Source organism: Oreochromis aureus, linkage group 22 (genome assembly GCF_013358895.1).
Source record: "Oreochromis aureus strain Israel breed Guangdong linkage group 22, ZZ_aureus, whole genome shotgun sequence".
In the NCBI taxonomy this organism is placed as follows: Eukaryota; Metazoa; Chordata; class Actinopteri; order Cichliformes; family Cichlidae; genus Oreochromis; species Oreochromis aureus.
In genome coordinates this window covers 15562580-15587297 of record NC_052962.1, presented here as the reverse complement: position 1 = coordinate 15587297, position 24718 = coordinate 15562580, and the positions used below count along the sequence as shown (strand labels likewise).

Sequence of the window (24718 nt, the reverse complement as noted above, 5' to 3'; positions counted from 1 at the left end):
CAACAACCATTTATATCACTACGGTCGGGCACCTGTAAGCCGCCTTTACCCCGCCAAATTGTCTGTCGCTCGGGAGGAGTTTGTGACCATGGAGCGCCTGGGCATTGTGTAGTGTTCGAATAGTGCCTGGGCTTCCCTGTTACACATGGTGCCCATATCTGACGGTCGGTGGCGACCTTAGGACACATACATTAGCATTCCTTATCCTAAAAACCAGATAAAGAGTAAAGTAAGCATTTATTTTGTTAGCAAAAGATTTGATGGACATACAAGTCAGAGTGGCATAATCCAAGAGGAAGCTGAGACGGTTGGTTGACCCATGTACAGCTTGTGACTGGTCACATCCTGGTGTTTTAATTTACTGGTTAAGAGACACCAACTCTTGTGAAGTTTCTGTGGTGCCTCTGACCATCTTCGTAATTTCCTCATACTTTTTACATATCCCAGTGAAAAATAGGACGGCTGACCAACCATTTTTCCACCAAACCCTAAAAGTGATAACAATAAAAAATCACCAAATATGGCCTCTGTACTATGTTAAGTGAACCCCCCAAAAAAAAAAACACAACATACATTAGATATAATACAGGAATCTATTTTATGCATATGAAATATGTAAAATAGTTAGTAACACAACACATGCTAACACTGTTTTGCTGTATACCTTAGCTTGAGCTGGATAAATCTTCTCTGTCAAGGGCACTGTCTCCTTCTCAGAGCTGGTCATGCCAGTAGAGCTGGGCGATAGAACGATAACGATATGTATTGCAATTGAGTCGGCTTTCTCTAGCGTCTTACCATATGACAAAAAAGCTAAGAGACATAGCGACATAACGAATGCCATAGCTTACTGTCTTGCTAAAGACATGCTACCAATAAACACGGTCGAAAATGAAGGATTCAAGCAGCTAATTAGGGTAATGGATCCTCGTTACCAACTCCCTGGACATAAACATTTCTCTCAGACAGCGCTTCCAAAGCAATATTATACAAGTTGGTCAATTTTGTCTGTTCTTCTGTAAAACAAACTAAGATTTATTTTTAGAATTAATATTTTGTTTCTAAGTGGAACTGACAATTTAGTAGTCTGTTTTGTTTGTTCTATTTTAAAACTTAGACGTTTTAGCGGCTGCCTTTTGTGTAGTTTGCAATATTTGCCTTTATTTATCTGAAACTGAAGTCTCATGTTCCTTAAGTACATCTACCCTGTTGAACTTATTATGGGAAATAAATATTTAAATCAAAACAAGCTGCTGATTATTTCACATTTTACTTGTGAGCAACGGCACATTTGAATCTTACAAATATAGTTATTTGGCTTATATCGTGATATATATCGTTATCGCCTGAAATGAAAAAAACATATCATGATATGAAAAATCTTATATCGCCCAGCTCTACATGCCAGTAATCGCCACGTTCTTAGTAAATTCCAGCTTCGCAATGCCTTAAAAACACTTCTTCAGGTGGGGTTGGACACACAGAGCTCCAGGAGCTCATCATTAGACAGAAAGAAGAATCTGGAAACACAGTGAACAAAGGAAACTGAAACAGCTACTTGAGAAGATCCTTAACAGTATTTCTAATATTAGTGAATTAATTAAGTAACTCATCCATATTTATTTTTCTGTATTAATGTAAGATTTTCCTACAGGCATCTACAGCACTTTAGATGTTTCAGCTTTACGCTAGTTCTATTTTTTAAATTTTATTTTAGCAAACATAGACTGTCAATGTGTATTTTGGCCTGCAAATAGGAGTCAAAATAGATAAAATATCAAATATTTTATCGTACTATCAGTGCCACTACCTTGGAAAATAGAGCCTCTTCTTTTCCAGGTAGGTATTGAGGCTTTTTTGAATGTCATCCAGAAACACATTGGACTGGGCTGGCCCATAGCCACTAACACACACATATCCTTAACCTGGAAAGCATTATCACACAGAATTCGAAACAGAATTCATGAGATCCAATTACAGAAACTAAAACACCTTTTGACACTGTGATAGAAATTATACCGCCTCAGTCATGATATTGTTCCAGTAGCTGTCCACAACGGCAAACTTGCATCCCTCCTCAGGCATCTGGGCAACGATGTCCTCTGAGCTGAAGATGGACTCAAGGTAGAGCCACGTAGTCCTGACACTTCAACATGGCATCTAGTATGTCCTGCATACGTCCTGCAGCTTGTCCTCCCATTGCTATTTAGGAAAATATAAGTAAGAATAACACAACTGCATTGAAAACGAGCTTTTGTTGTATCTCATAGTCATAGCATTTCTAATGTAGAATTTGGAAAATATTACCAACGACTAAATTCAGATAAATGTCTTAAAAAATAAAAACAAGACTAGACGTGTACATAACTGTAATATTAGCGTGGGAGATCATAAAAATGGAAATTCAGAAAAATATACACTAAAAGGATAAATTTATTGTAATTTCTTTGCCTGAGGCTGTGCTTAAGCAGGTCAAGTAATTTTGTTCTTGTTGGAAATAGAGCTTGCATATCACTTACTCAGGCCGCTTTTTAAATGGAAGTGCACGCTAATCCCACAGATGTTTGAATTTGAATTTTAGCAGTGCCACTGCCCCATTATTACGTCTAGTACGCATTCAAATACAAATATTAAAATCAAAGTAAAACACCTGCATCCATTATAAAGCAGCAGGAGTGAGCCATCTGCAGAGTTTCATGTTTATGTAATTACACACTAGTCTCAGTGGCACTATTTTTGCATGCAAGATGTATATCTAGCAAAGCCTGTTCTTTGTTGATATGCTGTATGGAGGAAGAAGAACAACAACAACAATCATGCAGCTCCCTCTGACAGAGGCCTTACAGGATGAAGAAAGGTCTATGTTTTAACAGGTACAAAAACTATTTAAGCTACATAACCAAATGAAAAGATAACATACTGTACTTTAAGGGAAGTAAGAATGTAGCCTCTCTTACCTCCAGCTCAGTGACAGCATCCACCAGGTTGATAGTGATTTGACTGAGATTTCTCACATTGTTCTTCATTTCCTCCATGTTCATCAGTTTCTTTTTCTTAAAAGCCAGAATCTCTTTCTGCACACCCTGCAGCCTCTGGTTAAAGTTAAAGACCCTGAAACAGTCAAATGGGGACAGGGCAGTCAGTTTGAATTGTTGGTATTTACATTAAAAAGAAGCTGGGAAAACAGACAGTAAAGCTGCATTCCTTCATCTTGAAAAGTACAAATTCTTAGTGTAAAAAATACCTGAGATGTCTGGGAGAAGCTGAGGAGGGACAAACAAGAGGCAAAAACTGTACGTGTGAAATCCAAATCGCAAAGTGTTTGCCCTCTTACCTTGTTTAAAGGTGGTCCTCAATCTGTTTTCTGATTATTTCCAGACTTGCTCTGCTGTCTTCAAGCTCAGTCAAGATCTCTTCTTCTTCTGTAGTTTCTGGGGTGTCTCTGGCCATCTTAGGAATTTCCTCATACATTTCACATATCCTAGTGAAAAAAAGGACAGCTGACCAACCATTTTTCCACCATACCCTAAAAGCAATAACACTAAAAAGTCACACTGTACTATGTGAAGTGAAAACTGCAAAACAAAAGTATATCAATGTAAATTAGATAAGCTACAGGAATCTATTTTTTACATATGAAATATGCAAAATAGCATTTTTTGTGTTACTAGTTAACTCTGTTTTGCTGTATACCTTAGCTTGAGCTTCTTCTCTGTCAAGAGCATTGTCTCCTTTTCAGAGTAGATCATGCCAGTAATCGCCATGTCCTCAATAAATTCCAGCTTCGCAATGCCTTCAAAACACTTCTTCAGGTGGGGTTGGACACACAGGGGCTCTTTGGTCTGTGACAGAATCTCCAGGAGCTCATCATTAGACAGAAAAAAGAATGTGGAAACACAGTGAACTGATGACACTGTAATTAATAGATACACTGTTTTTAATTCATTACAATCAGATGTTGACGTCCCTTCTTTCATAAGAGAATGCTTTCTTTTTGGATCATATATTTAGATAGTATTCTTCTAATTGTATTAACATATAAATATATTTTGATACTTTTTCGTATCCACAAATTATATTTGTGTCAATTTGTCAATTTTCTTAGCTGCTTATCCAATATAAGGTAAAGGGGTTGCTCAAACCTGTCCCAACTGTGACAGTATACCCTGGATAGGTGGCGAGTTTATTGAAGGGTTAAAGGATAGAGGCAACCATTCAGGCTCACATTCACACCAATTTAGAATCACTATCTAAGTCAATATTCATGGGTTGCCTGAAAACTCACAAAAATCCTGAATTGATTGGTCTGAAGTGCTGAAGATTTTGCCCCAAAATATTTTGTAACAATCTGTGTGTTAACAAAGACAGATATGGAAATGTCTGTCTAATGCATATGTTTTAATTACTTTGTGTTTGTACATTTTTGTGACTTGTTAGAATGATGAAGACACTGTTGATGCTCCAGAGTCTCCACACTCTATAGAAAATGTACCTTTACCTTTGAACAAAGAGGTAATTATTTTCATTTGATTTAGTTTTAGATTGTGATTATTTGGAAATACATTCATTTGTAACCTGAATGAAAACACTTTCTCTTCCCAGGAAGCACTTGAAAATACAAGCATCCATACGCTTGTCACACAACCCCTCGATAATGACTGTAAAATTTCAATGTAACTAACTGATGTTGTAATATTTTATGAGTGACACTCTAGTGACAAACACTGATTTAAAAAAAAAATCTATATCTATATGTTGCAGGGGAATGAATCTGATGAGTCAGCTAAGGTCCACACAGTCAGTAGCAGTTCACAAGAAAGATTTTTCACATGCAGTTTGCCACAGCAGAAAACTTTCTTTTTCATAAATGAAAATATATGTTACGGCAAAAGCAGTCTGGAAGACTATTTCAAGGAGTGGACAAATATAATTGCCAGTGGCATCAGAGCCCTTAATCCATACTGCAGTTTTAGATTTTGGAGACACAGTGTGAAAAAACTACTTTCAAGCTGTTTTCAGGTGTATGGAGTACTGCAGATTTCAGGACTGCCCTGTCACTGTGGATGTGGTAGTTTGTGATGAAGAGACATTGAAAGCAGAAGTCGTTTTTAAAGGAGGTGTGGTCTGCCATAATAACAAATAACAAGCAGCCGGTGCGTGCACAGTCATGTCAAATTGCTGGAGAACTCCTCAAAAACAAATTACCAAGGAGCTTGTATTTAAAGTCTTTAGAGAAAGTGCCACAAAGGGTGATACAATATGGCAACAGGGATGATGCTCCAACAAAAGAAGTGCTGAAAAACATTGCATTGTCTGAAAGAAAAGTCAGTAGAGCAGGTCCCAATGAGTTCATTAGCTTACAAAAGATAATTCAACAGTATCAGGACACAGAAAAGGACGTCCTGCAGAAGACTCTGCTGCATCCAAAGGACACAATGCTATAGTCAAAAAAAATCTTGTCAGTTTTTATCAGCAATGCAAAGAAGAAATTGTGTACTTTGATGCCACTGGAAGTATAGTAAGAAAAGAAAGTGCTGGAATGCCACCATACTATGTGTACGAGTTGGTCGTCAGAAACCCATCCAAAGGTGCACCTCCTTTTCCTGTTGCTACATATGTCATGTGTGACCACACTACAGCCTCTGTAACATACTTCTTGCAGGCCTTTCAGATAGATCTGGTGAGAGCTTTTGTAAATCGGGCCTACAAAAGGCCTGTCATGTTCATGTGTGATGGATCACTAGTACTCCTAAAATCCATTTCCATCACATTCTGCAGAATAAGTCGTGAGGATCTGCTGCAGAAGAACTTTCTCTTACTCACTGGCAAACTTTCATCACAGATATTCAACGTTGCTATTCTTCATCGGTGTTTGAGCCATGTCATGAAAAATGCCAAGGACCTTTGTAAAAAACAGTATGCACATTTACATCAATACTTCTTTGAGAATATAACAATTCTAATTTAAAGGTACTACTAACAGTGATTCCATTTACTTCTTTTCCCAGCATTCCAGAGAACTACAGGCTTGGGATGCATCTGTTTGGGCTGCTTGCATGTTGTGCTAACTTAAAAGACATGGATGAGGTTGTCCATAGTGCAGCAGAAGTGTTTTGCAGTCCTTGTAGTGGAAGGAATATAACAAAGCATTACAACAACTTGAAACTCCTTATGCAAAAAAGGGGGGACCCTAGATGTAGATGAAAGACTGTGATTGCTGAGGACTACAAGGTTAACTTATATTTATTAGTAAAGTAATATTAGTAATAAATGTTTATTTCTTTCTCTCATACAAATTCATTACTTTATATTATTAAAAATAACAATGTATTTTTAAAACTCAATCATCTGTTAAAAAAAATGAAATAATAATGAAAACATACTTTCGTATGTATGTAAACTACCAAAACGTTAATGAATTTAACATTGCATGAAAGTAAGAATTTTCTTTTTTTTTTGCTTTGAGATATTACTGAATATATATAACTGTTTTACAGACTGATGTTGGGAATGCCTCCTTGAAGACCCATTTCCAGGAAATTGTTGACAGTGCAACACTGGACTGTGAGGGTGAAAGAAACCTCTTTTATGCCAAAATTTATTTCAGGTTTGGTAAATCACCTTCTACCACATGCAACTTTGTGGTCAGCACTGATGCTCGGTACATTTTATTTTTTGTATTAAACTTGTCATTTATAAATAACTGTAAAAGTGACAAATTAGTAAAGATTTGTCAGTAACTTTTGTTTGTTACTTATATTTTTGAAATATTTGGATGCTCCTCAGGGATCTTGGACATCATGGTACTGGTCCTGATTAACTCCATGGTGACATTCAGCAATCCAAGAACCAGGTATCATGAAGAGAAGAATAAGTGTAAAAGAAACAGAAATTTTAGATAAAATTGAAATACATAGATAGTGAGTTAAACAATGTACTATTACATTACATAATTTTACACAAGATAACAGAACCCAGGGAATCATGGAGAAAAGCCAGTGGGATCTGAAAAGAGTGAGTGAGTGAGTGAAAATATTTGCCTATGTATAGAAACAACTGGTGATGGAATCTGTAAGCATTAAAAGTATGTCTGTATACTCAACAGGCATGGAGAAATGGAAAGACAAACACAGTCTGAGCGACCCAGACTTGAATAATAACTTGTATAATATCTTATATGTATGGTTGTTACACCATGCTGCTGTCCCTGTTTCCATGCTTGTATGTATAAGCAGGTGTTTGTGTGCGGCTGTATCCGGTAGGCCGGGCTACAGGCACCTTCAGGCCTGGTGAGTGTGCCCCTGCCAGGTGGCTGGGCACACCTGAAGATGATGCCACGTACCTGCAGCTGATCAGCCTCATCAGGGGAGCTATTTAAGGGTATTATTGAACTCCCACTGATGTGGGATTGTTGTGTGAGGTGCCACATCAGTTTTCCTAGTATGCCAAGTCTATTGAGTGTGTGCAAGCTGTAGTTGTGTGTCCTGATAGCTGCCTCTGTTATTTCCCCCCAGGAGGAGCGTGGAAAACGAGAGGGCAGTGAGCACGAGGTGTGCAGACACACGGGAGCTGAAAACGCAGAGCACGGACTTCAGGAGCAGAAGGACACGACACGGGAGTCAGGGGAGCCCACGGGGATCTATTGTGTAATATTCACAGCACTGTAAATAAATGCACTGTTTTCTGCACCAAAGAGTCCTGCATCGTGGGTCCTGATTTCCGCACATCCCCACGGTCTGCCAGCGCAGCCGTGACAGTGTGTACGTGTCACCATTAGTGACAGGCTGTTGTTCTATAAAACAAAAGAAATCATTCAAAAATGTTATTTGTTAACAGAGAAAAGACATGACTCCCACTTTTCCTGTCAAAACCTTGGAACAGGAACAGCTCAAACAACATATTGTCCAAAACCAGGTATTTTTACGTTTATTTTATGTCTACCGCTTTTGTGTTGTGTGTTATTATTGTACATGAGTCTGACAATTGTCACATGTCTGTCTTTGTAGGATGAAAGCCAGGAACAAGTAGCTGTTTGCCAGAAAATTGCAACATACATGGCTAACAAAGTGTCAGTCACATTTTGGAAAGGAGATTTCAGTGCCTTCGAAATGGATGCAATTGTGATTGCTGCTAATGAAAGTCTTTCTCACATGGGCAGACTTGCAAAGGTGCTGTCTGCCACTGGTGGATGCAGTATCCAAGCAGAGAGTGATGTCTTCATTGCCAAAAATGGCAAATTAAAGACAGGACAAGTAGCGGTAAGCAGGGAAACTACCATGCATGAAGCTTATTCATTTGGTAGGCCCATGTCTGCCGAATGACCCAACAGTGTGCATGATATCCACTGCAAAACCACTTTTGAGAACAGGAATTTTGAACGTTTTGAAATGTGCAGAAGAGCACAAATTTGGTTCTGTTGCCATTCCAGCAGTGAACTCTGGGATATTTAACTTTCCTGTCTCAATATGTGCTGATGTTATAGTCACTGCAATCAAAAAATACATTGAACAGAAGAATCCCACAAGTCCTCTATTTTGAAATGCACCTGGTTAACAATGATGATCCAACTGTGAAGGAAATGGAAAGGGCCTTCGAAGAGATCCTTTTGGAGCCACTTTCTGATGTCAAGAAGACAGTGAGTTAACCTTATACATTTATAGATTGTCATGTTTATCTTTAGTGTTACAAAATAGATGATGATGATGATGATGATGAGAAATCATTACAAATAAATTCTCTATCTTGACTGGAAAGGACAGAGCACCTTGAGAGAAACGCAGCAGGACTGACAAAGGATACTGCATCACAGGTGATGTTACACAAAACAACTCCAATTCAAAAACTCTTGTGTGTTCGAAAACCAAGTTCTGTTTGCACCCATTTTTATAATAATATATTAACTGTTATATGTATCTGTTAATGAATGAAAAGTACAGATTACAGAAAACTGACAAATTTCAGTACAACATTAAATGAAAAAAGTTACTGGCCTTAATTTTACAAGAACAAGAGTAACTGAGACAAGTTTGAATTTCTTAATTTTGTTTAACATCACAAATAAAACACATTTCAATTATTGGACTTTATTTATGTAATCATGTAAAATCTGGAGATATTTTGTTGTTGCATGACGTACATTATTTTTAAATACATTTAAAACCATTGTAATCTATTACAATGAATGTTCTCAGAAGAATGAGTTTTTAAACTCATAAGACATTACTATTCTGTTGATTCACAGGTCACATATTTATGGAAACAGCATGAAACAGAAGTTGTCTCTTTGGTCCTGTCTCAAATTAGAGGTAACGACTTCGTCATACATCACAGTGAGCTCCTGTCCCTTAGACCACACAGCTGGCTTGTAGGAGAGGTATGTACTCCTAGTACCAAAAAAAACAAAATTATTGCATAATGTTAAAGCTGGGGCAGATAACATTTTTTTGTCCTTACATATTCAGTATGCACTGCTTTAGATCTACATTCTTGGCATATCCTCATGACTGAATATTAAGTAATAGTAATAGTCTTAACCGTTTTATTCCAAAAACTTATCATGTTTATAAAGTAATAAAAGGTTATTTATTATGCTCCTAAGGTCACTGAAAGTCTCTTGCACCACTGGGCCATTCGGCTAAATCTGCTAATACTATTTACAATATGAACCACTACATGAGTGCTGTGATCTTCTATGGAGAGATCGAAATCATCAGGAGACAAAGTTTGTCCACGGTAAAATTTTATGTCATATATTAGAGATTTCTGATTTTGGAAATTTTTTTTAATGTCTTTAAATAAATTAACAAGTGTTTCTGCAGATTTGTTATGAATTTCTAATGTGTCACAGGTGAACTTTGACAACTAGAAAACCATTGTGTCATTTGTAAACATTGGAAATATACACTGGAAGTTTCTGGTTAGTACTAGCAACATTTCTGTTACACTAAATATTTTTTTCCATTAACAGTCTTCATAATTTATGTCATTTTTAAAACTATATATCTATCACAGTACATAAATTCAGATGAGAGCTGTCTGTATTTGTTCGATCCTTCAAGAAAGTCTTTGGCACAGGAAGAGTCTGACCGGGTAGCCCAAAGATTCTGGTAATTATGCATTATTTAACTCTTTATTATTATAACATAAAATATTAGGTACTCTTTACACTCCCCTGAAATATTTTCCTCTGTGCAGTCGTGCAGCTGGAAAACCATATACAGAAGCAGTACCATATTATGCTCTTGATAAAACATTGATAGAAGGACATCAGCAGGTTACGAGGGATGTAATTTTTTTTCTGAGGATTCTCAGGAAATAAAGTCTCTGCTGAGCCTTCTTTGCCAGCTCCGCTGTGCGGGTGATAATAAAGATTCAATCAATCAATCAATCAATCAATCAATCAATCAATCAGGTGAACTCCCAGGAAGTGGAAGTCTGACGCTATCCCCACCCAATCCCCACTGATGTGAAGTGGTTTAATGTCTGTTTTCCTTTTCATGAAATCCACAGGTGTTCAGGAGCAGGTTGTTGTCCCAGCACCCCGGTGTCAGCCACTCCACTTAGTCCCTGTAGGCAGACTAAATGGTGTAAAACAGTTTAAATAAAAAGTGTAAAATGTACTGATGTTTTCACTTCTATTTTTGTTTTGTTTTTTTTCCAGATGACCAAAGCAGTAATGGAAGCATTCCCAAAGAAACCTGAAATTACATTTTGACAACTAAAAAAGATGGCCAGGCACCAAGGACATTGGCGTAGACAATACTTGAGGCCTCGGGTGTGTAACATCTTTTAAATTTAATTTATTTACTCGTGTCAAACCGCTGTTTTTTTTTTTTTTTTTTAATGTAATAGTACTCGACAGTGACAACAACTGTCATGTGTGCAACAGTGAAAGCACCCAATCAAGGACCCTCCATCACTGACTGCGTACAATGTTTTAAAAATAGTTTTGTTGTCTAGGAAGAAGTATTTGCTTCTGTGATTCAAATTATTTTAATTATGTACTTATTTACTTTGTGTTTATGAAAACTCGTGTATTTGTTGTTTACAGATTCAGTGTGATAACTGTAACCGCTGGTTCCATTCTGAATGCCTGGACATGGAAAAGGCACAGCTCATCAATGCACAGAACAGAGTGGAAGTGTGTGCTTTGTCTAACCTAAGTCCACATGTAGTAAAAGCCACTGGCTTGTTTATTTGCTTATAGTGATTATTGGTGTTTTGAGGAACACGTGTGCAAAATACATTACTGATAACAGTCTTCCTTTGAGCACATTATTTAAATATTCCCATATTACATGTGTATTCTGACTCTTTAAGAATACTAATTTTTTACTACTTTTTTTTTTTATTGGTTTCTGTGGGGACAAAATTAATAATAATATATCTGCACTACAGAGTCTGTAATCTGAAACATGTCTTAGATTAAAATTACTGCTTAAGGAAAATATTTTCATAATTAAGGTTAAAAATTTCAGCTGTCTGTGGAAATATAATTTCTGTTAGTAAACAAATACTTGAATTTCTTTTTTTTTCTTTTTCTTTTTGTAATGTAATGGACTTGCCTATAATTTTCTCTGAAACACTACAGTTCTTTGGGCTGTGAGGAGGAGGGTGAAGAGTGAGCATGACCCAGAGTAAGAATCCAGTGAAATATTCATGTCACTTTAACAATTGTCTTGTAATAAAATGTATTAATACAGACTATCACAAATGCAATACAGGAATTTTATTTACTTGGGGATAAGGTCAGGTGGCCAGGGCATTTTTGTCAACTTGGGTTTCTTGTTTAGGTCCCCCTCACTGACAGAGGCCCCCAGTTTGTTTCGGAGCTTTGGTCTGCCATGGCTGATGGGTGATTCGGGGTTAACGGACTCTGGGTTTCCCCCTAGGAGCACCCCTCAACCGATGGAGCCCGAGCTTTCTTCAGCCTTTCCTGCCTGCCCCCACCAGCCTCGTTCACAAGAGAGAGCTTCTTCTTCCAGTTCTCTGCCTCCCAAGTCGTTTGCTTAAGCCCAGGGTCCTGGACTCCGTGGTGGACCACCAGGTGGCTCCACTCACACCCAGTGTTAGGGGAAGTGAGAGGGTGAGGTTTTGGCACTTTCAATGTTCAGTTGTGTGAAGCCGTGATTAAAGTTGGAGTGAAATATTGAGATCTCTCATGTCGTCTTTACATACCTCCTCAGCATACTAATGTTGCAAATCACATTGATTTTATTTTGGGGCTTCAACTACCATAGGGGGTTTTTTTTCTTTTCTTTTTTTTTTAAATTGAGAATTTGGATTTTTTTATTATTATTATTATTATTATTATTTTGTGGACAAAAGCTCTGGAAAATTTCTGAGACCAGTCATGTTTTCATTGCAGGGTATTTGCAAGAATGTTCTTTTTGTCATAGACTAATCAACTACTGATATATTATTCACAAACACTGCTGATTGTGCCTATTACTAGTGGTTTCATATATGTACCCAACTCGGAAGACACATATTGGGAATAGAAACTGAATCACAGCACAACAAAGGTAACCATGCAGGTAAGAGTTATGCATACAGGAATTAACATACACATGCTAATTTCTACAGATTACAATAGTTTATATTTCATTGTTGTAGATAGAAATCCCAGAGGACTGCTAAATGGTCTAACCTGAAATACAACAGACATACACCAAAGGTATCAATGGAATCCCAAAGGGTGGCACTGTAAGCGATCCCTGAAAAGGAGTCTGATATGGGCCTGACAGGGTTGAAACATGAGCCAGCACCTACAATCGGATTTGCCTGGGCACATACCGCAGCTCTATGCCAATGTGAAGCTACACTACAGTAATTAAGTCTGGACATTAGCGTACAAGTTTCAGTGACAGGCTGCCTGTTTTGAGGCAGTCTGTTAAATTGGCAATACTCACTTTTGAATCAGCTCATCTCTTGTACTTTGGCACTGTCTCTGGAAAACTCTTCAAACTCAGATGGTAGGAGGGGGAGGTTGGAGGAGAAAAAGGTCCTCCAGCTTGATAAACCTCAAGGAAGAAAAGCTGAAACGAGATCAAAGATAATGACTTGCAATTCACACTTTAAAAGTTACACTTTTAATTGGTTCAGTCAGTTAATTAATACAACCTAGTACATAAATTCAGCTTCACACCACAATACTCATGCTGTTTCTCTTTGTATCGCCCATAACATTGCTTTACATCTTAGAAACTGAGCTGAATTAGCTGTGGGGGAGGCATGAGGTTGTTTCCTGTGTGCTCGGTATGATAATTTACAAGTCAAATTCTTCACTGAAAATATCCCATGCACTGCAAGTAAAACAGTATAATCTAAGTGAACAGGAAGAACACATTACCTGTTTAGCCACATCTCCTGCAGTAGGAGCATAATATGAGTGACAGCAAAGAGATGCTGGCTTTGCCACAACTTAACATCCCTGTAGCTGGTTGCCCAGGGCACTGGTGCACGAAAAAACCTTCTGGGAAAAGGCTGAGGGACACTGCATATGGATAATCGATGAAGTTCAGATGGGTCCACAAGAACGTAGTCCACTGGCCAAATGATCATGAAAGAATCATTAGTTTTTGTCTGTTTAATTATAGAACAAATGCTAACAGTGGAGATGTGTGCAATCACTAAGGATTACTATCACTGTTTAGTACCTATGCTCTTCAAGCTGAAGTAATAATCGCTTTTGACTTCCTCTTCCATGGCAGCACTCAAACTCTGGAGGGGTTTAGTATCCTTAGTGTTGGGAGACAGCAGCTGCATGATGTTGATCATCTGCTGGCATGGCTGGGGGGCCAACACTGAGCTGGGAACAGTGTTGATGTAGTACATATACCTCTGTGACAGCAAAGTCAAGGTCATTCATGTGTTAACAAAAGGGGGGTTAAATCAGTGTCTGACTAATTACACACTAAATTCAGTGATACTTGCTTCCAGGTCTGTGTCATTAGGTTTTGCCTGAGTAGCCCTGATCATCTTCTCTTGCTCAAGCATTATGTCCAGCTGCTCTTCAGGACTCATAGGTCAGCTGCTGGGTCTGGGCAAGCTTCTAGACCTGGACCTGAAATTATACATGAGGAGATGCATCCCTATGAAAGGGTGAGTGAATTAGATCAAGTGTTTTAAGAAGAAGAACACCTTAAAGTTAAGTTACTGATGTAATTTGTTTGCTTAAATGTATAATTACCTGCTCCTTGGGGTTATTGCTTTCCTCTTTCCAGGTGGTGTTAGTGCTAAAAGCCTCATTAAGATCAAAAATATATGCTGAAGTGAAGTTTCTCAGGCAAGTCTTAAGAAGTACTAAATTATCAGATAGCAAATCAAAGAATACTGCAGTCTCACATCACTTTACAAAGCCTTCCCTTTTTAATCCCACAGCGAGACAAGCTCAAAAGGATACAAGACCCCGCTGGTTTTGCCAAGGATTGATGGAGAGTGTGTCGTCTGCACTGGAGCTGATTAATTTTCAGATCCTTAGCCCGGAGCCTGTAGTTGTTTCCAATGGACTCACTGGGGGTTCTGTAGTGACGCTGCTCCTTAAATGGAACTGCCAGCGTCCATGATTTGATCTGGAGAATGGTTTGGTATTCGGTGTGCCTTAAGACGATCTGAGTTCAAATAAAAGGTTAAAAGGTGGCACAAGGACTTTTGCTTTTAACTCCAGACAGTTGCTGACTTTTCTAAAGCACTAGTTCATATGCGGGACAGTGAGCATTATTCTTACTTGATAGAGTTCAGAGGGTTCGCTGTTACAGCTCAAGGGCAAAGGTGGGGGAACAGAATATTCTCTCTTCTGACTTGTATTAAAAATGGAGTCGTCATCTATCTGTAAATCGGATGAAAACAGTGAGGGCTGGAACACAAACACACTTAAACACACACTTAAAGCTTTATTACCTTAATTTGCATTTTGCATAAACCAATTGTTTTGATCTCTCAGTGCTTATTTTTCAATGAGGACTTACTGATAAAAGAAATATTACAAAAATGCTGTAAATTAAAGAAGGATAAATGTATAGGCAAGAAAGGAGGAATGGATGCAGTTAGAGGCCAGAGCCTTGGTTGTTGCTGGAACCAACACGACAAAGTTTTCCCTTCCAAACCTTTATAAACTGGAAGCCAACGTTAAATTTATCCATTAACCATCATGTATATTCTGTGGACATTAACAAGCCTATATTTTAAACCAATTTCTCTCTCCCCTATAAGCCAAGTAGAGTTGACCCGTGGCTGAGTAATTATTATTTTTTTTTTATTACTTTTTTCAGCCGTTCCATTTTGTTCAGCTTTTCTGTTACAAAGGAAAATGAAAGCATGGGAATGTCGTGACTATGTGAACAAAAATGATATAAATTCACATTCACATCTTGTCATATTTAAAGACTAAAGCCGGAAAAATGCAGGCGTCCCGTCAGTTAGCTCGTTTCGGTCTTTGTAATGTTATGGTAGCAGGATTTTTGAGCAGCGCTAGGTTAAATTTTCAATTGAAAAAGTCCCGCTGTTGTAACTTGTAGCATGGAAAATCGGCGGTTGTAGCAAGTATTAATCCGACACTCACATATTGCACATATCTGCACACGCTCTACCTCAGTCTATCTGCCGTTTGCTCTGTCAAGGCTTTAAATCAAGAATAATCATCATGTACCATAAACTGAAACACCGTTGATCTCATTCGGGATGGTATATAACAAAATGTCTTATGATAGAATATACCACATATCAAATATACTTCTGATATAGCGTTAACATTGATGTAAAACGATGAATATATATAGTGCATGCAAAATACCAAATACTGAGTTTCACTGGCTTGCTCCTCATAGATGTAGATGGAGCTGAGATGAGGTGATGATAGCTATATAATATGTTTAAAAATAATCTATATCTATCACATAAATTCTGTTACATATGTAAAACACAGCACCAAGTCAAATTGTGTGTCATCAGAACTTTTCATATAAGTTTACATACGATTGAGAGATTTTAATTTGCAGCTATTCCATTATTCCATGCTATTTACCTTAAAAAAATTATGAAAATAGTGACATTACTCACGTCCTGCTTTAGTTAGTCACGTGGACTGGGTGGGCGTGGTTTCACCACGGGTGGAGGTCGCTGTTGTCGGGCGGAACAAGGTCGACGGCGTACCTTTCAGTCTGTCTGGTCAGGTTTTAGTCATGGTAAGTTCCACTGTTAAATTTCTGCACCCGACAATGTAGCACAACAGTCTTAGTGATGCAGGTTATTGTACTTGTTAACATCTTAATTGGTACGGCGGCTCACCACTGTGCTAACTTTCTCTTAGCTAGCTGATAGCTTGACCTTGGCTGCTAAAAATAAAAAGGCGCACTTGCTTTAGCTAACGTTAGCTTGGCTAATAGCCCATTTAAGCCATATTTAACAATGACTGTTAAAAAAAAAGGAAAAAAAGCTAATGTTAACATAAATTACATAGCTTTCGAAACAAACTTGTGTTTTCATACTGTTTTATTATTTTGTAGTTTCTATTTTTTAAAGTTTTATATGTCGATGTCCTCAGTGCACTACTGCTAGCATCAGTGCCTGAACAAGCTTTTTGCGGGAAATCACAGTAAAAATAAGGCTTAGACACTATATGATCTTTACAAGGGTAGTTAATGCTAAATCTGCAGTAAAGTTTTATAAGTTAAATAAGTCTGCGCTTTTAAATTGGTTTTAGTGGTTGGGCCAGCAGCCATCACATGGTGGCAGTGCCGAGTAGCGAACGCATTTTAGGCACACTCGCGATCTTGTAAAGATACGTATATTCCCGAAATATAAGCTTGTGAATTGAGATGGCTTGTTTGTTGTTTTCTTTCTTTTTTAAATTTTAAGGATATCAACAAGCCCAGAAGCGCTAACCAGACCTTGCCTTCTTTGAGGTTGTCAAATGGATACATCTTACCTGAGGGCAAATTGACTCCTAATGCCCTCTTTGTTGGCGGGATCGACATGAAGGTAATGGCGAAGCTGTCAAGCCAGGAAGTATTATCCGACATTTGCCAAAAAAAACGCCAGTATTTTAAGGCTACGTCCACACGTACACGGGTATTTTTGAAAACGGAGATTTTCCATTTTTGTTTAAAAAAAAAAAAAAAATCCCGTCCACACGTAAACGCAAAAATGAAGGAAAACGCTGCTAGGAACATGCCAAAGCAACAGGTGGCGATATATTCCTAACAGGGTAGAAATGTTGGCCAATCAGACGTCTAGAAGCCTAAGTGGGAAAGAGTAAACAAAGATGGCGCATAGAAGCAGAAAAGAGTCCTGTGTGGAGGGACAGTAACTGTGTGTATATGTAAGCATTTAAACACTTCAGAGAGTAAAATTAACAGTAACAGTATTTTGTCTAAGTCCACCATCGTAGAAATTCATTTCACCGAAACAAGAACGTGGGGCACAGTGTGACGTCAAAAAAATGCGCACACCTTTGACGCTGCGTTTTCTCCGTTTTCCTCGTCCACACGTAAATGCAAAAACGGAGTTTTCAAAAATATCCACCCTGGCAGGCGTTTTTAAAAATATCCGTTTTCAGTGACCGAAAACGCCATTTACGTGTGGACGAAAGGTGCAAACGCACAGAAAAATCTGCGTTTTCAAAAATAACCGGTATATGTGGACGTAGCCTAAGTTGTTGTAAATGACTTGTTGACCTTTACGCTAACATATATCTCATTAATGATAAAAAGTCATTTTGAGCCACACAGAATAATCCTTTCGTAGGTAGGGTAGGGTAGAAGCAGCAGTTGTTTTTTGACTCTTGTATATCATTTACTTATTTAGCTAAATACTAGTTAATATTAGAAATGTTAATTTCAAGACAGAGCTGGTCATAGGGCAGCAGAAATTGCAAGAAAAGTTACAAAACAGCGATACGAATGTATTTTCAGTGGCTAAAAAGGACTCGATTGATTACAGTGTGGAACACAGAGTAGGGTAGAAAAACGCAGACACTTAAGGATGCTTGTAAAAGAGGTCATTTCTTTTTCTTATATGTTACAATTTGAATCCTGTTTACATATGACATTAAAATTATTAATAATTCAAATTTAAATTGCTTAAAATTATACATAAATGCCCCTCTGGTGTCATATCTTGCCTGCAAATTTGGTGAATTGCGTATAATCTTTTTTTTATTTGTTTGTTTGTTTGTTTGTTTTGGGGATTTTTGTCAACGTGTCAAGCAAAAATTTAAAGAAAAATAATTTGCTTTCTTTAACCGCACACATTTTGAGAAGAAAAAAAAATGTATTCATTAGAACATGTGGCAATAGCCAGGCACTGCAGCTCACAGTAGAGCCACTACTTGAAAAGAGGAGGAGACCCCAGAACGGACCTGGGACATAGAGCAGGGCGATATGACCAAAAATATTTATCACGATATACATTTGAAAATTTGCGATAATGATATAACTGACGATATAATTGACGCGAGACAAAATACTTTACAATTCCACAACTTTATTAGTGCAAAAGAAACCCAATCAATGTATTTTCACTTAAACAAGCAGCTGTTTTTTTATGTGCATTAAAGCTATATAAAAATTTAACAGTGCAAATGCAAATTCCTTGCTGACAGTTTAACCAAAAGGCATTTCCAGTGGAAATTGGCCGACATATCCTCAGCATAACCATGTATAATATCCACAAAACTTAAAAAGAGGTTATACACACACAATACGGTAATATTATGTTGAAGCACAGTACGTATCACTCCGCGAGGCTCCTGCCTACGGTAGCCGTAATTAGGGCTGTGCGATATGACCAAAATCTCATATCCTGATATAAGAATTCAATCGTCCCGATAACGATATAAATCACAAATTCTGTGAATCTCGGGCAGCTCGACTTGCGGGAAGTGTTTCCAGCTGCGCGTCATGTAGCTGGAGTCGAGTATTTTAACAGATGCATGAAACTATACATTTATAGACATAAGTTGTAACGGCTGCCGTTTTCTTTGAGTATTTATTACACGGCGTGCTGCGGGGAAAAACCTGTTCTAACGTTTGAGTCTAAGGTTCATTTTTTAGCACCTAGCGGCTCTTGTTTTGCTTCTCATCCGTAAATAATCTGCTCTTTCACGTGATTCAGTTTATTTTGAAAAGGCTCAACAGGATCTTGAGCTTTATTGTGAAAGGTTTATGTGGAACATAAACAAGCGGACACGCGATGGTTTTACCGTTGTTGTTGCTAACCGCAACGCATAAAAACATGCGCTTGTCCGTCCGTAGTGTGGTTATATTAAATATAAGAGAAAGAGAGAACTTTAAGAAATTAATATAGCCACTACAGTGATCATCAAAACGATGAAAAAATATTGCCGTAAACAGTTTATTTTGCGACACCACGAAACAAACGATAGCGTAAAATGAAACGATAGACGTTTTTATATCGTCATCCGATATATATCGTTATATCGAACAGCCCTAGCCGTAATGCTCCGACGATCCATCAAGTGGTGCGGGTTCATAGCTTAGCAAAGTCGTACTAAAACATTTGACAGATTTTCGAGCGCCGTGTACCACATAAAATCGTTTTGAGGTCAGTAAACACAACCAGAATTCATACATGAGGCACACGGGATTATAAGGGGCACTGTCGATTTTCAGAAAAATCAAAGGATTGATTTTAAGTGTGCCGTATTTTCCAAAAAACACGGTGATAACGACGGCCCGCTAGCATGCGCTACCAAAAGTAGTGCTTTGTTGTGTATCTGACGGACGAAAGCTAAACCAGTTCCACACCACTGAAGTTGCAGCATTTTTACAAACCAATTCTGGTTCATCCGTTTCATTCAATGATCCACTTTCGCCCTTCTCATTCTCCGTCGCCGGCACTCTTTTTCCTCCATGTGCGTATGAAAAGAAAGGCACTGCGCATGCGCGTTTTACCCATATTCTATCGTGATATTTCATTTTCTTATCATTGCTCATTGTCAGGAGCCTGTGGAGTCAGGTGTGATACACCCTGGACAGGTCACCAGTCTCCTAAAATCTGGTTTCTCTCTTTACTTGTTTTAATCTTTAGGTGGATGAAAATGAAATGCGGGACTTCTTTGCAAGATATGGTACTGTTAAGGAAGTAAAGATTATCACATACCGTGGAGGAATCTGCAAAGGGTAAGTTTGCTGTTCAGAGTAATTCGGGTTAAATTAGTATTGTTTCACTTTGTTTCAACATACTGAGGTCAAATTTTGGAGTGTGATGATCAGATTATTGAGCAATGAGAAGTATTAGTGAAGTTTATTTTGCATACAAGACATGAAAATTCATTATCTTATAACATAATCTACTTGTATTTCAGACTGAATGTTATTACTTCTTCAATATATTTGGATATTCTGATTTATTTTGTGTGTGTGTGTTCCTAGTTATGGATTTGTGTACTTCAGTGAAGATGTCAATATTCAGACAATTATTGAGGTAAGAAGCCTGTCATTGGATCTTTTTTGTGTCTATGCATATGTCTAATGTGGAATAATAATATACATTTTCTGTAAATATTTTTGCCATAGCAACAGATCAGTTTTAAGGGACGGAAACTCAAGTTGGGCCCTGCCATCATGAAAGAAAGGGTCGCTCGTATGTATTCTGTTTGTTGGGTAGTGCACATACTTATTGTTCTGTTTTCACTAAATAGGTTTATAATGTTAATGCCAACCTGATCTTTTTTCTTTTTTTTTCTCTTCCCCCATCCAGGGTCGATGCCGTCACGTCTGGTTGGCCCCGCTCCTTGGGTGAATCCCACCCAGTACTTCTACTGTGCTTGCTGCTCACCCATGGGAGGTGGGGTGCCACAACCTTCGCCCATCATAAACGGAGGCAACCCATACAATCAGGTATCTTACACTCTGAAATGACCTTTAGATTGTTATTGAATGTTGTTAAATGCTGATCATTTGTAATCGATATGCGCTTGCTCACAGTCGACATATTGCCATAACCACCAATTTTATATAAGAAAACATGGTTACCTTTAGATGGATCATCAAGAAATTGCCGAAGCTATTGTAAAACACAAGTCAGGCGGCTGCTGGAGCAAAAACAAAAGGATTTCCATGTAGAAATTGATAAAATAGTGTTTCCTTGGGACTGGTGGTGGTTTTTATGGGGGATAAAGTAAAGAGCAAGCTGAAACATTTGAGATGGCACATGATGTACCCAGTGAAATAGACTGTGGCACAAGTGGGGGGGGGGGTTTGACATCAAAATAAATGTGGTTGGGAAAAACAGCAACAGACCACTAGAAAAGGAAGAAAACAGGTGGAAGATGAGGGCAATGTGATTTGTCAGTCACAGATGAGAAACTCCATGCAATTACTGGAGAAAAAACATGCATGAATGGAGTAATGCCAAGAAACTAGTGTGATGATGTCCAGCGAAGTTAACCTGTTTTAATGAATGTGAGTTTCACAAATGGAGCTATTCAAGTTTTATCATTGTAATTTGTAAAACGTTTAGAATTTTATTGTCATGTTGTTGTTTTTAGTTGGAGTCTCTTTTTAAGTATATATTTTTTTTTTTTTTTTTCCAGTCATAATACTTCTGAAATATAAAATGGAACATGTATTTGCTGAGACAGTTGGTTAATCCTCACAAAAAATAAAGTTGCAAAGTGTACAATAATGTATAACTTTAATCGAAAAAGACAACAATTCTAAGTAGCTTTGTTGATATGTATATATATATTATATATGTATGTATATTTAATATATATCCGGTTATTCAGTAAATGGTCTGTTGTTTGGCTCTACAAACTCTGTGCTGTGGTTTCATGTGTTGTTACTGGCTTTGATTGCAGCCATACTCCTATGCCAACTTTGGAGGGGTCATGATCCCGCAGATGCCAGTGAATTACGCACAGAATGCCTATGCCTATCAGGTACACGCACACAAACACACACCCCCACACACCAGTTTGTAAGCAGCATCCCACACAAAGGGTCTCACAGCCATTGCACTTATGCTCCTGCATGTGAGATGAGGGGTTCAATCTGGTAAAAGTACACCTGGCCCTGCTTACCCCACAATCCAACATACCCTCCCTTCCTCCTATAGTAGCGAGTCTGGGTTTGTCTGTTGCCCTCTGTTTGACAGCTGACGCCTCTCCCCTCATACACAGTACACCCCACCTCCCTGGACAGCGGACCAGAGGACACGGCCTGTCAATCAGGTGACTGCATTTAATAGGAATAGGAATAAGAATAGCAGTCATTAAAAAGAAAGACTCATTACCCAATTCTCAAAGAACAGATGTCCTTTGAGAATTGGGTAACTATTGCAGATGAACCTTGTTTTTTCTTTTTTCCTTCTTTTCTTTCCCCCCTCCGGTGTTGGTTTGCCCCCCTAGGAACAAAAGTCACTGTTGTCCACGAACTGTGATGTCCATGTACACCACTAGATGGTGTTGTCTGGCCTGTGTTGGCACCCTGAAGAATGGCTCAACAATGCACTCTAACCTTCTGTTTTTTCCACAAAAGTTAATTTTGTGTACTTGACAATTCATGACACATGCAGTGCTTTTCTGTTTGTGCTTGTTTTTGTAGTTGTTCATGTCTTTGAAGCACATCTATAGGATTATTCCACCAAACTCTTTTTCTTGTGTTACACTTTGTTTCCAGAGCTTTGTGGACTGTGGAGTTCAGACCATGCTGACTGTGCTGTAGTCCACAGCTACTGAGAACCATGCCAGGTAAAGCAGAACTACTGCAAAAGGTTGTATTTTCCTAAGAACTTTGTTAATCTTTATTAAAGTCACACAAAGCAAAAATGTTTGATCAGCACTTTTAAAAAGACTTTTTCTGTTTTTCTGTGTGATTTGAGAAAAAAACTTTACTTGTGATTTATTTATTTGGCCTTTCTCTTCCTCACATGCAGGCCTCAGGGAGTCAGAATTTAGACAAGATTACACCTTGATTCTCCGGACGTCTGGAGTAACCCAACTCTTCAGGCTGTTTTCCAAATGCCCTCGCCTCTCATTCCGTGCCTCAAACATTTGAGAGCCATTTTAACACCAAACTGCATGATATTTCCACTTCAGCTAATCTGATCCCACAACTACAATTTGTAGTGCTGACCTGCAGTCAGCTGCTTTTAACCCACATGGATCACAGTGACAGCACAGGAAGAGCAGAGCACCCTCACCAAACTAGCTGGCACTTGGGATCACTTTTTTTTTTTTTTTTTTTGTTTCTTTTTAAGTATCCCAAACATAGAACGGGACGACTTTTTTAAGCCCACTTTTTGTGCTTATTTATATTTTAGTTTTAATTTACTTTTGGAATTATTTTAAATGTTTGGTTGGAGGGTTTTATCCTGTGCTTGGGCTCTCTGTACATATGTATATATTTGTATATTACTACATTGTCTTGACCTCAATCTGTTTTTTTTTTCAGCATTGGCATATTTGTCTTCTAACTCAAGTTCAGGTCTAATGCTCCTCATATTAATAATCTTCATTAACTTGTTTACTATAGCATAAGAGCACTTGGTCATTCCATTAATTTGAAGCACACCACCCTCCTTTTTTTTTCTCTTTTCTTTTTTTAAATTCATGGGGTGTAGGTTGAGGCAGTAAACGAAACTCAGTAGCCTCATCATTATTACTTCTCATCTTCGTCATTGGTCTAATGTTTGTCCAGTGGTTTCAGGGTTCCACACTACAGGACAATTACGGCATAACTTTTGTTTACAATAACTCATTAATCAACTCATACTTAAAAAATGAAGGACATGATTTAAAACAATATGCTGTATTTCATCTCTTTAAGACAAGGTTCACTGTTAGGGTTTAGTTTGTATTTGTTTTGGGGGTTTTAATTCAGTTTACACCAAGTGTTTTACAGATATGTCATAATTGAGAAATGTTTTTAGGCATTTTTCCCCCAGTAAGTGCACTTAAAATGTGTTTGAGGTTTAATAGTAGAAGTAGCTTTGTGTGATTGAAAATGCACATTGGTGTGTGTGTGGTGTACATCACAGCTTTTCTTTGACCCAGTTCTGTGTAGTTTCATATGGAGATTGACCTCTGAGGTCTTGTTGCTGTGCGCAGACATGATTGTGTTGTTTTGTTCAGAGAGCCTGGGCACAGCACTGTTAGGGCTGTTACTGTTCATGTTTTGCAGGGTTTGTTGATAAATAAAAGTTGAAATGTGTTATCATTTGAGGCTGTTAATGTGTTTGCATCTCTTTAGACACTCATGCTTATTTTGAAACTTCCTGTTTGTCATACTTTGGTGATCTGTGTGGAGGTACAGACAGGCAACATACCTGCTGCAGCTGCTGCTCCCAGGCCTCATAAGCCTGTCGGTGGCTGCTAGTTTTCAGTCAGGGTTGGATTGCCTGTCTTTCCCTGGCAACAAGCCCATCATCTCCTGGTCACAGCGTTTTGTTTTTGTCACAGTCTGGTGGTGTGACAGGGTTCCCCAGGGTGCTCTGTTCAGCCCCCTGGCCACCCACCAAACCACACCCACCCCCCCTCAGTCAGACGTTTCTGAATTATGGATAAGTCTGGATTGCTTCTTATGAAATATGAATTTTGAAAGGGGGAAGCCCTTGGAAAAACAAGTCTCGGAGCCTAATGACCCTAATAGTACCCAGAATGTGACTTGTGACTACCTATTGGAGCAAAAACATCTGTAAATTACCCTGGGATAGTCACTGAGGTAACTGTGTTTTTTTCTCCCCCATCTAAAGG

At 38.3% G+C, this 24718-nt stretch overlaps 1 protein-coding gene and 1 pseudogene across 6 annotated transcripts; one reads left to right on the top strand and one right to left on the bottom strand.

Annotated features, from left to right (window-relative positions):
- The window catches only part of LOC116332984, a 49111-nt pseudogene extending 34198 nt beyond the window's left edge, over positions 1-14913 (bottom strand).
- A 1152-nt stretch (positions 14914-16065) lies between these two features.
- dazl (deleted in azoospermia-like) lies at positions 16066-24182 on the top strand. Of its 6 annotated transcripts, none has more exons than XM_031756078.2 (10): positions 16066-16184; positions 16858-16980; positions 20050-20141; positions 20394-20445; positions 20538-20604; positions 20722-20861; positions 21824-21904; positions 22145-22195; positions 22644-22714; positions 22900-24182. In XM_031756078.2, exons 1-9 carry the CDS (start codon positions 16182-16184, stop codon positions 22686-22688), a joined length of 654 nt encoding a protein of 217 aa, XP_031611938.1. In that variant the 5' UTR covers positions 16066-16181; the 3' UTR covers positions 22689-22714; positions 22900-24182. The 6 variants fall into 6 exon arrangements, with proteins under 6 accessions (XP_031611938.1, XP_039462117.1, XP_039462115.1 ...); XM_039606183.1 differs by having other exon boundaries at positions 22644-22737; XM_039606181.1 differs by having other exon boundaries at positions 22120-22195.
- The last annotated feature ends 536 nt before the right edge of the window (positions 24183-24718 follow it).